This window comes from Acromyrmex echinatior, chromosome 2, assembly GCF_024713525.1.
Source record: "Acromyrmex echinatior isolate Ae372 chromosome 2, ASM2471352v2, whole genome shotgun sequence".
In the NCBI taxonomy this organism is placed as follows: domain Eukaryota; kingdom Metazoa; phylum Arthropoda; class Insecta; order Hymenoptera; family Formicidae; genus Acromyrmex; species Acromyrmex echinatior.
This window is the reverse complement of record NC_141853.1, coordinates 22,104,208-22,120,453: the sequence shown is the minus strand read 5'-3', so window position 1 is coordinate 22,120,453 and position 16,246 is coordinate 22,104,208. Positions and strand designations below refer to the sequence as shown.

Here is a 16,246-nt window from a genome sequence, read left to right as displayed (position 1 = left end):
GGTATATGATCAAGCTAATTATTTATATATATATTTAATAGCATAAAGAAAAGAGATAATTATCTTTAATTAATGTGGTTTACTACTGCAGAAATTTTATAAAATGAATTTTTAAAATGTAGAGTTCTACAGACTTCTAAAATCTTAAATAAGAAATAGCGTATATTTAATTTTTACACAATAAAAATGAAAAATATGATAAAATATTATATTTAATATTTAATTTCTTTTATATCAGTTTGTATAATCTATTGCAGTTTCTTTATACTATTATCTGCAATTTGGCTTTAATTAATGCAGGAGCCACTTTAGGATATTCCTCCGTAGTACTTCCAGTACTGGCAAGTAATAGATCATCAATAATTTTAAACGCAATGGAGATATCTTTTTTCGGTAATAACTGTTTTCAACGAAAAAAATTTAATCTTATTTCCTACTACAGAATGTACTTATTAACATATTTTGTAATAAATAATACGATTTCAATTTTTATGACTTTTAACATATCTGTTGATAACAACAATAATTTGAATAATTTTATATGAACCTAATTATATACAAAAATTTATTCGAAAAACTTTTATCTAGCTTCTACAGTATCTATCTCCCAAATTATTGGTTGCCTCTTATCATAATGAACTATGGAAGACTCTGTACTATGATAGTATGTGGTGTAAATTTTTCTTTGGGATGGATTCTCATTGCGAGTAGTTATAATGTGATACAACTTTTCATCGGTAGAATGCTAACAGGTGAGAAATTCATCGAATTGAAAAAGGAAAACCAAATCTTCTTGAAACTGGTTATTTCTTTAATGAAAAAGCAAACAAAAACAATCCGTAGGAATGCTTTTTAAATTTTCAGGAATTGCAATGGGTATATGCGCAGCTTATGTTGGAATATATTTAGCAGAAATCTCTATTACTTCATGGAAAACAGTCATTACAATTATCCCGAACATAGCTCTTATCACCGGAATTCTGATCGTTTATCTTCTAGGATTTGTTCTACAGGTAAGAGCATTAAATAATTTTTTATTAATAAGAGAATAAAAATATCATTGATAATTAGATAAAATTTGAGTTAATCATCACACGTTATCTAATACAGAATTTCAGTCAAACAAGTTCGTTTGAAATTTTGCAAAATATCTGCTGATAAATTTTGTCAACAGAAAGGTTACTTTGATGCAGAATCCGTGAAATGAAATACTGGCAAATGCCATACAAGTGTGAGAGAAAAACTCTTTACATGACTTCAAAACAGATTGATGATAGAAATCAAGCAGACTTGCACATAGTTTGACGCAGATTAATAGCAGAAATCGAGCAGAATCTACATTTGATAAGTTTTTTCGATTTTTGCTGCCAATCTGCCATCAGTTATATCAACAGGCTCTCGCTAGAGCAATGCGAACGCAGACGAAATCAAATCTGTTCAATTTTTTAAATCAAATTTACTATTTATTAATTTGCTGCCATTCTGATAATAAACTATTGTACTCTATTTGTTTTTTGAATTTTATTTGAGTGCATTAATATCGATTTTACTAAAAATAGACAAATTAAAACTTTAGACGTTACTATTGTTAACGTAATAAATATATACATATAATATATGTAATTAACATATAGATATATAATAAAATATAAATATAAATTAATATTTATATTTTATTTTATTTACATTTATTAAAACACATTTATATTATTTCAGAACGATTGGAGATCAATAGCAGCATTTTTTTCCATACTCTCCATATTGTTTGTCCTATGCAATATTTTCTTCATCCACGAAAGTCCTGAGTGGTTGCTCTTAAAAGGCTGAAAGGAAGATGCTAGGATTCTACTTTGTATCCGCGGACTGCGTCAGGAAACTACAGAATTCCAAGAAGAGTTTACCAAAATGACAAACTATATCGAGTCGAAAAATAAATTTGAAATATCTGAAAATTACCGAATAGATTTCTCCTCGACTAAAAAAACCGGACAGAGGTTTTTTACTTGGAATGTGTGGAGCATATTAAAAAGAATTTGGAGAACAATCCTTCTACTAGAAGTGTGGAAATCTTTTGTGATATTAAATCTCTATTTACTTTTTTAAGAAGCTTTGTGAACTTTATATGTTTATATTTTATACTGTTGATCTTATCACCAGGATCAACATAACAATAGATCCATTTTTGATCACTGTAATAGTAGGAATAATTCAACTAGTATTGTAATCACTGCATGTTGTAGCAAAAGGTAATTATTTTTCTTTATTATGTACAGTTTACAATTACATTCAATATGAATTTTTTATAAAAACATAATACATATAAAAAATCAAACACCAATAGTTGAAGTAAAATTAATAATCGATGACAAGAACGGTAATTATTAATTAGCGAAAATTTAATATTATACCTGTAATTTTAAATGTTTTAAACTCAACAGTTGTCGGGATATTTTTTTATGGACTTTTGTGATTAATCTGTAGATTGCTCTATTAAAATGCTCATTAGATACACGTTATGATATATCTTTCAAATTGATAATATTCCAGAGATTTATATAATAAATTTCGAAATTTTATTAGAATTGGTCGTCGAACTATTTCGATTGTGTCTGTGTGGTGTTGGTATATCAATTTCTTTGAGCGTTTTAGCAGTGTACCTCCAATTTTTTGAGAACATTGGCATTACAACTATTCCCATTGTTTGTATCCTTTTCTATGTGGTAAGAAAATAATGTTTTCATAAATATTTCGTCAATAGTTATATAATTTTTTTTAAGAAAGTAATTATTATGATGATTTTGGCAAAAATCTAACATAAATTTAACTTTAGGTATTATCTTAAAAATGATTTGTCAATATTAGCTAATTATAAAGTTTAGAATCAATCTCTAAATCGCAGAATTTTGGATCATTTGGATTTTTTTCGATTCCTTGGTCCATGATTCCGGAACAGTATCTTACCAGATATGTGAACGTTCTCGCCGTTCTCGGGCAGCTTACTACTTTTATCTCTCTTGTGGGCAGCTACATAATACAATCGTATCCAGTAATGGTAACGCATAGAAATGCATTTGTTTTTACTGCATGTTTATTATTGCTACTATTTTTCTAATGATTGCTTTACCAGAGACACTGGGGAAGACGAAAACACAGATAGAAGATGCCTTTAGAGGCAAGTTACAGATAGAAACTTTTAAAAAAATTGAAGATACATGTTAAACGAATGCAATGAATAGTTTAATGTTACTGAAACAATTTATGCAAATTAATGTAAGGTAATATAAGAATTCGCAAGTAATATAAAACGCGTCATTTGCAACAGAAATATTTTTTTTTAATAATTAAGATTAATAAAAAATAATTAAAATAATCGAAATTATAATTAATTAAAATTAATTAAAAATAATTAAAAATATATAGTTATATAGTTATATAGTTATATAGTTTTATGTCAAATTTTTTCCGAAGTGCGACAGTAGATTCTGAAGATTTTTCACGTTGAACACAATGCCATTTTTAAAATTTGGATATCCTGTCAGAATTTTAATTAATTGTAAAATACAGTCAAAAACAGAGTTCTACATTTTTCCGTAAAAAAATTGTTTCTAATTAAAGTTAACAGAATTAAAAGTACAATTCAAGAGCTTTCGAGTGAATTTTAATTCTTTTCTTTTTAATTCTTTCTACGTGTCACGCGTTCATCTAGAGTTTATAATGTTTGTTGTATCTATGTTTGTTGAATCCATACCATCTGTGGTATGTGGATTCGTGGATATCACGATGGATTCTCTATCTTTAAAGTACATCATACAACATAGATACGAGAAAAAGTATTTTTTTATATTATTTGCCAATATACGCCCATTTTATTTTTACAACTTTTCCACAGAGAGTTTTGTGAAGCAAATTCTTTTGCGCAGAATAATCAGGATATATAAACGCAAAAAATAAATTTTTTAAGTCATCTTTCATAGAAATGCAATTGTCGCTACTGGTTATCAGTTTATTAAATCGGTGTGATATAATCACATACAAATTCGTATATCTATGACATGTAGCTGCATTTATATATTAAAATGTTAATTAGCTCTATAGTGCAATACCTTGTGTTTATTGCTTAAAAATGTTTTCCTTTGGTTTTCCAATTTCACAGAGGAGCATTTTCATATTTTTCAGATTATTGCCTGCGATTATCGCCCATTATCTTTCAAGAGATCCTGTACTTTAAAATAAATTATAAAAGTAAGTAAATAGATATATTGACCAATGAAATTAAATATTCTAATAAATTCGCTCATTTTTTATAATTTTTCCTCATTTTAAAATACAAAATCCTTATAATGCATGCAATAATATAAATAATAAATTGAAACATTATATACATAATAAATGTGCTACGTGCATAATATAAAAAAATTACTAATTTTATATATGTTAATAAAATAATATTTGATCTCATCTGCTCTTCACTTTAGCCATATATTTTTATTGGCTTAATTTATGCAACTTCTATGTAATTTATGGATTGCTAACATCTATTTCTTACACTCTGCTTTTGTTACTTCGTCTTTAATATAGGGAATGTAAATTTTTTCTCGCGCAAATTACACTTAAATAGTTATATTTTAATACAATGTGCGTACACTCTTATCTTGATACAATAAATAACATGTCTTACGCTTTATGCATATGCATTATTCATTATTGCTCGTAATCGTACATTCCAAGTGAAAGCAAAAGCTCGTAGATCCACGAGCATTTCGTGAAGGCATGATAGCTCAACATGGTGCGTTTACTGACAAAAGTACGAAAAATACTTTGTGAAAAATTAAATTATTTAAAGACGAATTCAATTGTGTAAAAAACAGGATATCAAATTTTCGAGAAAGATATTGAGTGGAACATTACATAATATTTTCAAATATATTGTATATAATATGTAGAAATATAAGTTCATAAAAATTAAGTATTTATAGACGATTGGAATAATTACAAGAGTCGTGGGCATGTAGTCTTAACAATATCTAGATACAAGAGTGAAGGATCCCGAATTTAGATTCTAGTTTGTTGCGTTAATCTTTTGTAATTACAATTTTAGAAATGGAGTTAGAGGATTCGTTTATTCTCGAGTGATAAGAGGCTCTGAAAATTGATGTTTCTAGTGAATGCATGACATACATTCGAAAAGGAATGTTAATATCTAGCTGGACAAGTCATAAAGTTTAGGATAAAAATAAAAGGAAAATTATCAATAACATTTGAGGATGAGTGTTTTATCAGACTTCTAAAAATATAGGGTCGTAAGATCCATTAGATACATGTATGTAAGATGGTATATATATTAGGACCAGTGAAGCACGACATGGACATTCAGTTTTAATAGTACCTAGATGTGAGAACAAAGGCTCCTATTTATAATACAGAAGAAGGTAGAAGAAGGACTTTTGCTGGTAAGATCTTACTTAAAAATCTATTATAATTAATAGAAATCTCTTGAAAAAAATTTTTTATTAAACAAAAAATTTCTAGGATCTTACATGAAACATACAACAATAAAGAAGGAAAGAAAGTCTTTAATAATCAAATTGAATCGCTTAATTCTATATGAATTATATACTACCTACGTAGTCATTTAAATAAATTTAAATGATTACATCTAACTTAACCATTAAAGGTTTTTCTTTCCATATCTTTAACTGTTCTTAGATAAGTATTAAAGTTGTAAAAAAATTATCACCATGACACGTTCGTTTTGTTGGTAATTGATGTTTTTCTATTACGAAATATATCAAAATTTTTTTCATATGATTGTCAATGTCAAATTTAATATGACTTAAAGTATATAAATAACGAGTTTACATTTTAAATTAATTCTTAAAGTGCTGTTCTTCTGTTTTGAGAAGATAGAGGTAAGGGATAACTATGTTTTCGCTGGGACATAATAAAATGTAATTTTCAAAAAATATTTATTGTATTCTTTATTATATTCTTTGTGTTATATTGAGCCTCCAACAATTGAGTAATTAATGTGGGCCTCGTTATGTACATTGCAGAGAGTTGTTTTTCGTGAAAACTCGATTAGTATTTAAAAAAATGTCCTTTAAGAAGTCCCTAAAGATATATCTACAAAGCAAGAAAGAATGCTCATAAACATTCACAAGAACAGGATCAATACAAGAATATTATTAGTAGACTGTATTTATAAAAGAAAATTTCTGAATCGTATAATATTTTAATACAATCAGAATTTTTTATGAATTCAAGCATGGAAAACCCAAAATAAAAAATTGAAGAATCCAGAATTTTGGAAAAATATAGGAAACACACTTTACTATTACGTTTAAATAGTCAATCACGTTTCTTTTTATTTAAACATTTCATTAAAATTTTTTTTATTTTATAAATTGTCTTAATCATTTAAAATGTATTTTATATTAAACTTAAATAACTCAATAATAAAAGAAATACAAAGTCGACAGATTTAAACGAGCATACAAGATGATGACTGATTAACTTATTCTGTTATTTTACTTTTTATGAGATGTATATACTGCACGTATGTTTCGGACTTTACTTAATCTTCCTCAGCAACTAAAAAAAAAATTATAAGTTTATAACAGACCGAATTGTTTAAGAATCTCATTTCATGTATAAATAAATGCAGATGTTACATAATTCTCCTGTCAGTAATCAATCATTATATATTTAATGTTTTTAATGATGTCCATATTATAAAATTTATATTGTAAACCAATTCTTCGGTCTGTGGCGAGAAGGTAATAACAAATTTTAAAAAACATATATGTATCATATCATCAAGTTAACGATAATGCGGATGCATACGATGTTAGAATTTAATTATCAGAGGAGAAATACGAACAAAAAATATTAGAAGCACATGCAATAAATATTTAACATCAGGCGTTCGTGCAATAAAGATCTCACAACTTATATTTCTTGTTCAATATATTACATGTACCTTCAGTACCTCTCTCTCACAATTTCCTCTGATTATAACTAAATAATAGAATAAATCAATTATCTTGTTTGCCTTCCAAAACTTACTGACTTTGTATTTGATTTGTTATTTCTCGTTCCCAGGGAATCGCATGACGGAATCGTGTAGAATAAGTAAACGATAATACATCATTTTTTCGGCTATTTCCTGAAATTTTCGAAGCATTTCGTGATCTTTCGTCGGAATGCGGATTAGCTAGAAGTTTGTTATTATCGAATGCTTAAAGAAATTGCAATAGATAAATTAATTGGAATAGACGATGATATATTCCCTTTTCGACCATTTTCTAGAATCTTCTAATTCTGAGCATTACGTGGTTTTTCACCGGAATGCGGATGTTAGAATAATTTAATATTTTTAATACTTTCAATAAATAAATCGTTAGGGATATCATTGACCTGAATATAATTTAAAAAATTAAAACATACATTACAAATACATTAAAATACATTAAAAATTCAAAAAATATATTAGGAGCTAATTATATTTTCCTTTAATAATTTTTTGAACATCTGAGTATAAAATAGCTTTGAAATAATTACAAAAATTTATTTAAATTTGTTCATATATTTCTATTTTAGCGATATGCACTTATAACAATAGACATTTTAAATCTCTTTTATTGATCTGTACTAGAATATATCCAAATATAATACTAGCCTAAAAAGAGCAGAATATCTCGAAGTTAGATAAGTCAATTGGCGGTTGGTCTCGAATTCCAATACAATACATCAGGAAGCGTTTCAAAATGTTTGCGGGACAGATAAAGGTGCGTAATCATCTGCATTATTTTCTTTTAAAAAATTCCAGGAAATATATTACAATTTTAAATAACTATATATGTTCCTCCATCAGATATTCTTCCACTCTTGTAAATAAACTTCAATAAACTGCGGTTGGCGAATCATGAAAGTCAATTCCGATCAAACGCGCCACAATAGAAACCGTCGTAGAATCGTGATAAAATAGAAACGTAGAATATGTAGATGTAACGGCGTGAACATCGTCAGCGTTATTTTCTCCTCGAGCACGCACTTCTACGCTAATCACGTAATTAAATTCCGCCAGACCGGAGGACCTAATGAGTCATAATTGCTCCTGGTAGTGCTTGCATGTAATCGTACATACTTTGTTATAATTCCGAGGACTTACGACGCTTACGAGCGGAATAGAGCGAGATCTAGACACGGAAGTGGTTATAGCTGCCGTTTGCTACTCCTTGCAAATTCGTTCGCGTACTCGTGTAACGTAATCATACAATTGTAATCGAAATAAACGCGGCATCTATCTGTCTACATCGTGAATAGAATCCTTTTCTTCTATTAATCCGAACTGAAACAAATTTTAATTCCGCGTTTATACAAGTCAAGACAAACCATAAGACGTATCTCCTTTTAATACAAAAAAAAATTAGAAACGAGCAGCGACCTTTCACGCTGCTTTCAATTTCGGGAGAAGATTCATTCATACGATTTTGTCGATAATGATAAAATAATTGGACAGATATCTTTGTTATATAAGATGAAACTTAATCAACTCTGCAATCGAAGTTCGTGGTAAATGAAAAAAAATTTAAAAGATCAATTTTTTTAAATCATATAAAGGTTATTGTCTTCTTGGGTAACAAAATTATTTTTGCACGCAGACGGTCAACTTTTTTTATCTCTGGATATCATAATAAGTAATTTGCGAATATTCGAAAATATTACAAATTGCAAAGGGATAAACTTAAAATGTTCGTGATATTAAACCGGCAGTAAAAACGCTCTTACAAGAAATTGATAAAAAACTGTGTTATTATATTTTCTTAGAGCTTGCAATTACTACTCTTGTACTGTATCGTCGTACAAAGCTACGCCACACATGAAGATGGATTCACATCGACTGAGTTAAAAACAAAATCAGAGGTATCCAAAGGAACTACGACGAGCGCTAATACTCGTATCATTGATCAAAATTCCAATAAATCCTCCCAGTCTGATCAAGGAAAAGATTTTTTTTTCTCCATAGGACCTAAAGCTAATCCGATAGGTAAGAAAAAGATTTTTCTTCTCCATAGAAAGGCGCGACATTGTGTCAAAATAAAAAAGAGACTAACTTAGAAGAATTTCGAATTGTTACACAGGTCATATTAAAATATCAAACAATACATTTTCTGAATTGAAAGAGTGGCTTTCAAAACTGCTTCCCATCAATTGGGAAAATACAAAGCAAGACTCACTTAAGGAGATCACTCCAGATAATAATGATAGCTCCAAAGAAACATCTGATAAGATCTTGTCTGATAAGACTGAGTCTCCATTGCACCCAAAAGACGACAGTCCGATAGGTAAGAGAGATCTTTGTCTTATATGCAGAAAAATATCATTCTATTACTAAGAAAAGTGATTACTTAATTTATTTCCTTCCTTTTAAATAACGGTTATCTTTAACAAAGAATATTTTTTATAATAACCTTAAAATATACTCATTTTTTATAAAATTTTAAAAATATTTATTATTGTACTTAAAACAAGAATTTCTTTTCTTTTGGAGAATATTATAAAATTGATTTAAGACACGAACTTTTCATAATATAATATAAGCAAATAAAATTAATTTTAATTTAATAAACTTGGTCAAAGTATTAAACTTACTAGAATTCTGAATATATTTTGAATAAATTTAATGTTTGTGATAAATTTAATGTTTATGAAGATTTACAGATATATGAACTTTTGAAATAAATAATTATTATTATACTTGAAATAAATAATTATTATTTGTCTAAAGTAATTATTACTTGCCTATTTTTTTGTGTGTAGAACAGTATGATGTCACATTAAAATAAACAAATATTCAATACAAATAAGTGGAAAAAAATATCATATTCGAATGAATCTTTGTGCATATTAATATTTTTAAATTTATACAATTTCCAGTTTAAGCAAACTGTGTGCCGATTATTTGTTGGTCTTGAAACACTAATATTTAATTGCTTATCAATTTAGTTTATGTTATTACCAGTTAACCATTCATTCCAGTTTCAGTTTAAGATTGTGTTTTAAGATTGTCGGCGCACAGTTTGCTTAAACTGGAAATTGTGTAAATTTACAAAAAATATTATTAAGCACGAAGATTTGCTTTGAATTAATATGGCGTTTTTCATTCATTTAATATTTTATCAGTTGATTTTCACAAAATCTTATTGACAAAATATTTTACAAGAATCTCTATTTCTTATGCAGAGGAGGTGGCAAGCACAATATTCCCGGAAATTGAAAATCCGGTCAAACAAAGAATTCATACAGAATCCCATTTTGTTTGGTATTTATTTGGCCGTCCAATAATAACACATTATTCAAAACATTTCACTGAGCAAAAGGACAAGAAGAACTTCTCCCAACTTCCACTGGAAAATTAGTTTTGATTGCCGGCAGAAAATAACGACAACGAATCGAAAGATGAGAAAAAGATTTTTCGCCATGGAGAGACAGAATATCGCGCCAAAGTGAGAATATCATTTTGCAAGAATTTCAATCTCTTACATAGATCAAAAGATAAACGCAGGCGAAGTTTGCGATATCGATGGAACAAACAAAAACTATGGAATTACATCATCTCAGTAATCGACAATGGATATAAATGGATTAAAATTTTTATGCGTCTTTTAAGAATCCAATTGAATCCTGAATTTAAAAAAAATTTATTCAATTGAATTTCTATTCAAATGAATTTAACTGGATTAAATTGGATTGAAAAACTGCATTTTCTATTCAGAATTTTGAATTGAGCAGTTTTTACGATGCATAAAAAAAGTTAATATTATTTTTAAATTAAAAGGCATAGAAATGTATCATTCCTTTATACAATTCCTATAAATGAATAAAAATATGTTTGAATTAAAAAGAATTTATTTTAACGTTCGCGAATGCGCATTTCTGAAAATTTGAATCCATTTCAATTCATAATTCTGGTTTATTAGGAAGACCCAGTAAGATCTTTCGTTTGATTACCAAAAGGAACCGATCGGCCAAACCATTTCACAATTTCTGCCATGATATATTGATAATAATTATCAAATTGTGAAAAACAATAGCACATTAAAAAAGTTTCACATGGAAAACTATACCCCACATTTGTACCCCATAAACTCCATACAATATTTTCAATTACCACTACTTAGGTTCAGTTTTTCACAACTCATGGTTAATTCTTAATCGAGGTTTAACTTATTCCTCATCTCTTTCTAATGCTAGAATTGGAAAGAAATGAGAAATAAGTTGAACCAGGCTGAATTCTTTTGTTGTTGTATTTATTTTCCCCAATTTATTTTTCCAAAATTTTCTTCTAGCTTTTTTTAATCTTATATTACAATTATATAAAATATTTAAAAACATTTTAAGTATTCACAAATGTAAGTATAAAAAGAAATGTAAATATTTAGAGTGTTTCAAGAGCTTTTGCTCAATCCTTTTAAATTAAATAAATACATATATTTGAAGTGAAACAATATATCGTTGAGCTTCTTTCGCATTTAAGCATTTCTTTCACACTTAGCGACTTAATCTTGCCACGTCGTTTTTCTGATACTTTCGCAAGTTTTAACGATGTTACGCTCGCATGGTGAAATTTATGCGATGAAATGCGTCCGTTAAATCGGGCACGATGAAGCATTGCCGAACAGGTGACCCGTTTTACAGATCAGATAATTCGTGATACTCGTGATACACTCAGATTGGATGGACAAATGCGCCAACTTAGCTCATACTAATGTCTCAATTCTATAACTTAAATAATCTGCTTCGTGTGTCTCAAGCGATAGTATTCGTATACCGCGGATGTATAATACGTACATAGAAATACGCAAATTACGTACGCAACAACGGTAGTCGGCGTAAAAAGGAAATTAATTTTATTCGCAAGATCGCGGTAAGATAGACAAAGGAAGATACCCAAGAAAGCCAAGCGCTCCGGTTTGTGTTCCGGTTTAACGGCCCGGTATTCACTCGCCCGGCGTGAATCGCGTCGTTTTTAGCGAGTTGGGATCTTGCAACACAGCCGGCGTGTACTCGTTGTAATTAGTTTGACTTTCACCTATCGCGGTCGCCATCCATGTCGAGTACCGTCCGCCGCCATCGCCGCCGCCACTACCGTCCAAACAGATAGTCTCTCAACGTATTCGTGGATTTAAGAGCCATCGAGATCCAACAACTGTCATCGGTGCGATTTTTCATGCGAATGACAGATGATTTTGTAATCGCGATGTGTATATGTAAATACGACATATCGGCCAAGGACACACAAATTCTTCAGGGCTCCCCGGAATCTCTCTCTCTCTTTATCTTACATATTTTCGCTTCTCCTGCTCTCTCTTTCTTTGTCCGTTACTGTTATTATCATACATTATACAGGTTACAAGCGACGCACGGGAGAACTTTGAATCCGCAATCGATATCGTATTAAATATCGGCGATATATTTATTAGTCAGATCTCTCTTCTCTTTTTCGATTATCTCGTCAGCCTTGAGAACCATCGAAAGTCTCAAGATTCTCTGTAATATCAGGTAGGTTTCGAAAGAGATTAGAAAAGTTGATTACGCGAATTTTGGCATCTATTGAAGATTTAAGGGTGGGCGAGAGAGCGCCCGTATAATGCAACGGCAATTTCGATATTACGGAACATCTGCTGAAGATTGTACGAGCGTCTCGAAGGCGGATCTTCTTTTACCATCTTTATATTCTACGAGATTATTCTGTTGAAATTGTGCTACGGTAATGGGGATACAGATCGTCAAGGCAGCCAAGCGTGCACATTTGACATTAAGACTCCCGGTCCTTCATTGCGATTACATTGAATAATGGCGAAAGAAAAATCATCCTTTTCAATAATGCAAATTAATTTATTAATTTATTGTATTAATATAGACTGTTTGTAATTGTAAATTATATCACCGGAAATAAACGATTGCGTGTATAGAATAATTTATATATGTACATATATTAAAATATAAGATACAGATAATAATATATATAATCAGCATATATAAAATACGACAAGTCAGAGGTAACAGTAATAATAAAAAATTATAAAAAATTACCAAGTAAGAAATACTTAAATTTTATGATATTGGAAATGGAAAATAATGTGAAGAGTCAATATTACTAAGTATTTCTCACTATAAAAGGCGTGATATCGCGCCAAAATAAAAATAAGATATTATTTCACAAGAATTTCGATCTTTTACACAGATAAAAAAATTATTATGCACGAAGTCGTTAAATAAATGGAAATCTACTTAAATTTTTTTATCTTGGAAATAGAGAAGAGTCCAAAACAGAGACATTAACAACGGACCGGCCTTTGTGTATTCTGTAATTTATGATAGTAACAATATCATACATTTCATTGCGTAGTTTTTTTTACCGTGTACGAAATCCACGCAACGACAATATAACGATATCATTACTGTCATAACGTATTACAAAATACAGAGGCTGGGCTGTTTTTAGTGAGTTATATTTTAAAGAATACGTAACCATTAAACATAGACTCGGTCCGTTGTTACTGTCTCAATCTACAGATAAATACATCAAATTGCTACGAAATTTCATAATGCAAGACAACAAGAGAAAATCAGTGCATTCCACACACTGCGGGATTCGGACCGTGATTTGGTCTCCAAGTTTCTTCTAAACAACGACTCTGTCACTGAATCACATAGTTCCTATGTAGATATTTTTTCTGTTGTGCCTTTATGTGTACATATGTATATTATATATACATATGTATATATATATATATATATATATATATATATATATATAAAATAAACACATATTGCTTATTTGTGTTATTTACGTAATGGTCATTATTATTACTGTTCACTGTTTTCATTGTAAAATATATTCTTTTGATAAGAACTAAATTCTCCTAAAGTATGCTCCAGAGATTTTGAATAGTTTAAAATATCGCGGACAAATCATACTATCATATTTATTTTGTCATATTAAATTTAAAAGAAAATTTTATCGTAATCCAACGGCTGCAGCGAAGGGCAAGGAACTTCTTAGACGAACGAGCTAAAAATGTGGGTTTTATTACGCCCAATTCTATTATATTTCCGAGGTATGAAGGCGGGTGAAATTATTCGAGGCCGACTTGAAACACAATCTTACGACTGAAGGAAATTTGGAATAAAAAAATTCAATTATATTTGACGACGATCTCTCCTACTTCTCGATGCCATGTCGGTGAAACTCGTCTCCGATAACGTAACCATTACTCGTGTAAACTTTCGTGCAAAATGTGTACAATTTATTAATTAAAATCACCATCGTATTTACAATTTGTGCAGTCTGTTGTACAAGAGCGCGCGGGCGATTACTTACTCTCATATCATTATCTTGAAATTAAAATTCTTCGTACCGTTTGAAAGATCGTTAGACAGCATTTTTGTGCTATTATCTGAAAAGATAAAAGATAATGTAATAACATAATATAATACAATAATCTGAAACAAGCTCGGCTTGGAAAGTAGAAAATCGCCTTAATGTATTAGATTGGTCATCCCGATCGGCTGATCCAGCAAAAAATCTCTGGGCTCTCATCGGGACGGAGATTTGAAACAGATATGCGCCCATTTTGAAGTGGTCACATTTCCAAAATGATATAGCGATCATCACACGTATCACGTACTGAAAATTTAGTGGAAAGTATGGTGAAACGCTGCCAGGCAGCTGAACTGAATATTATATTGGGTAATAGCATGAGAGTTAGGTAATGACATGAGCGTCTAATGGTCTTTCAAACGACACAAAAAATTTTGCAAGGCAATGGGACGCGGGAGCAATCGCCCCCACGCGCTCTCCTGCGACAGACCATACTTATTTACATAAATATACAATTCATCATTTACAAATATATGCACTGCACGATATGTATTTGACTCACGATGTACCCGCTTTCGCACGCTTTGTTTTAGCACGGATTGATCGATTTTCTAAGAAAAATTGATATTGCACAATTGCCTAGAATAGCCTGAAATTTATATAGCGAAACCGACCACCGATTATATCAGAGGATAATTGTTTGCAAGCCTTTATTGTGATGTCTGGCCTGCAACAACGAGAATGAAATCGCTCTGATGAGGGAGCAATCGGCCGCCGTTTGCGAGCAAATAAGGTACCCTTCTACGTGTGGTAATAAACCGTTAAGAGAGTGAGCCGCGTCATATTGCGTACATGTAATATTACACATCGAGCACGTTCACTCGAATACGATTTTGCGATTTATATAGTCTCGCTTCGTTACGTACATCCCGCCGATATCCTCGAGATTCTTCTTCTATGCCCGCTTCAAGTAACGCGATCGCGATAATAACACGACGGAGAGAAAAATGAACCGAATCACCGAAGCGTGAACTTTCCTCTCTGTCTTTTTCTTTACTTGAAATCGGATCATCTCTAGCACAGCGCTTTTCTACCACGGTACTACTTGTCTTCTCGCAAAAACAATGGTACGGAAAGATGCGAGAATAATTCCAACACCTTCGCCTACATATGTATACGTATTGTTGAGAAAAAAAGCTGTTTATATAACTAAATTAATTTAGTTGCCTTTCTGTCAAATATAATGTTTGATTTAAATACATACATTTTTCGAAAGAAATAAAAATGCAGAAAAATATGTAAGTAATAATTACTCCAAGCAAGTAATAATTACTTGTTTCAAATATTTCAAAAATTTATATATTCGAAAATCTATTATAAGTTTATCACAAGCATTAAATTTATTCAAAATATCTTCTGAATCTCCTCTAATAAATTTAATACTTCAATCAAATTTAATACTTCAATCAAATTTATTAAATTAAAACAAATTCGTTTTGTTTATTATGGAAAATTCGTTTCTTTGATCAATTTTATATTTTTCAAAAGAAAATAAATTTTTGTTTTGAGCATATAATAATGAGTTTTTCTAATACATTTTGTAATAAGTATATTTTAAGATTATTATTAAGAAAATAATCTTTAAAGATAACCGTTGCGTAATCATTTTTTTTAGCAATAAAATGATATTTTTCTGCATGTAAACTGAATTTATTGAAGTAAACAATTTTTTTTCAGTCTATACACATTGAGTATAAAAAGTACTTACACAGGGCAAATGTTTATAAAGAAAGACTTATTTACAGAAAATTTTATAACAATATATTTTTAATTATTACACATCTTTTTAGATAAAAT

The 16,246-nt window shown here is 29.8% G+C and overlaps 2 protein-coding genes across 2 annotated transcripts; both read left to right on the top strand.

Annotated features, from left to right (window-relative positions):
• Nucleotides 1–634: 634 nt before the first annotated feature.
• On the top strand, nucleotides 635–1,827 carry LOC147910638 (solute carrier family 2, facilitated glucose transporter member 8-like). Its single transcript, XM_087415164.1, has 3 exons — nucleotides 635–752; nucleotides 865–1,013; nucleotides 1,717–1,827. The coding sequence occupies exons 1-3, from the start codon at nucleotides 635–637 to the stop codon at nucleotides 1,825–1,827; spliced, it is 378 nt and encodes a 125-aa protein (XP_087271290.1).
• A 3,523-nt stretch (nucleotides 1,828–5,350) lies between these two features.
• LOC105151008 (uncharacterized) lies at nucleotides 5,351–10,687 on the top strand. Its single transcript, XM_087403007.1, has 5 exons — nucleotides 5,351–5,450; nucleotides 7,655–7,787; nucleotides 8,830–9,049; nucleotides 9,144–9,347; nucleotides 10,246–10,687. Exons 2-5 carry the CDS (start codon nucleotides 7,767–7,769, stop codon nucleotides 10,419–10,421), a joined length of 621 nt encoding a protein of 206 aa, XP_087259133.1. The 5' UTR covers nucleotides 5,351–5,450; nucleotides 7,655–7,766; the 3' UTR covers nucleotides 10,422–10,687.
• Nucleotides 10,688–16,246: the final 5,559 nt, after the last annotated feature.

What these genes read in the sequence shown, in the direction of transcription:
- LOC147910638 (XM_087415164.1), top strand. Translation starts at nt 635, where the DNA reads ATGAACTATGGAAGACTCTGTACTATGATAGTATGTGGTGTAAATTTT. An exon ending in CATCGGTAGAATGCTAACAG is followed by an intron (nt 753 to 864) that starts GTGAGAAATTCA and finishes TTAAATTTTCAG; the next exon opens with GAATTGCAATGGGTATATGC. An exon ending in TTCTAGGATTTGTTCTACAG is followed by an intron (nt 1,014 to 1,716) that starts GTAAGAGCATTA and finishes ATATTATTTCAG; the next exon opens with AACGATTGGAGATCAATAGC.
- LOC105151008 (XM_087403007.1), top strand. Translation starts at nt 7,767, where the DNA reads ATGTTTGCGGGACAGATAAAG. An exon ending in TGTTTGCGGGACAGATAAAG is followed by an intron (nt 7,788 to 8,829) that starts GTGCGTAATCAT and finishes ATATTTTCTTAG; the next exon opens with AGCTTGCAATTACTACTCTT. An exon ending in AAAAGACGACAGTCCGATAG is followed by an intron (nt 9,348 to 10,245) that starts GTAAGAGAGATC and finishes TTTCTTATGCAG; the next exon opens with AGGAGGTGGCAAGCACAATA.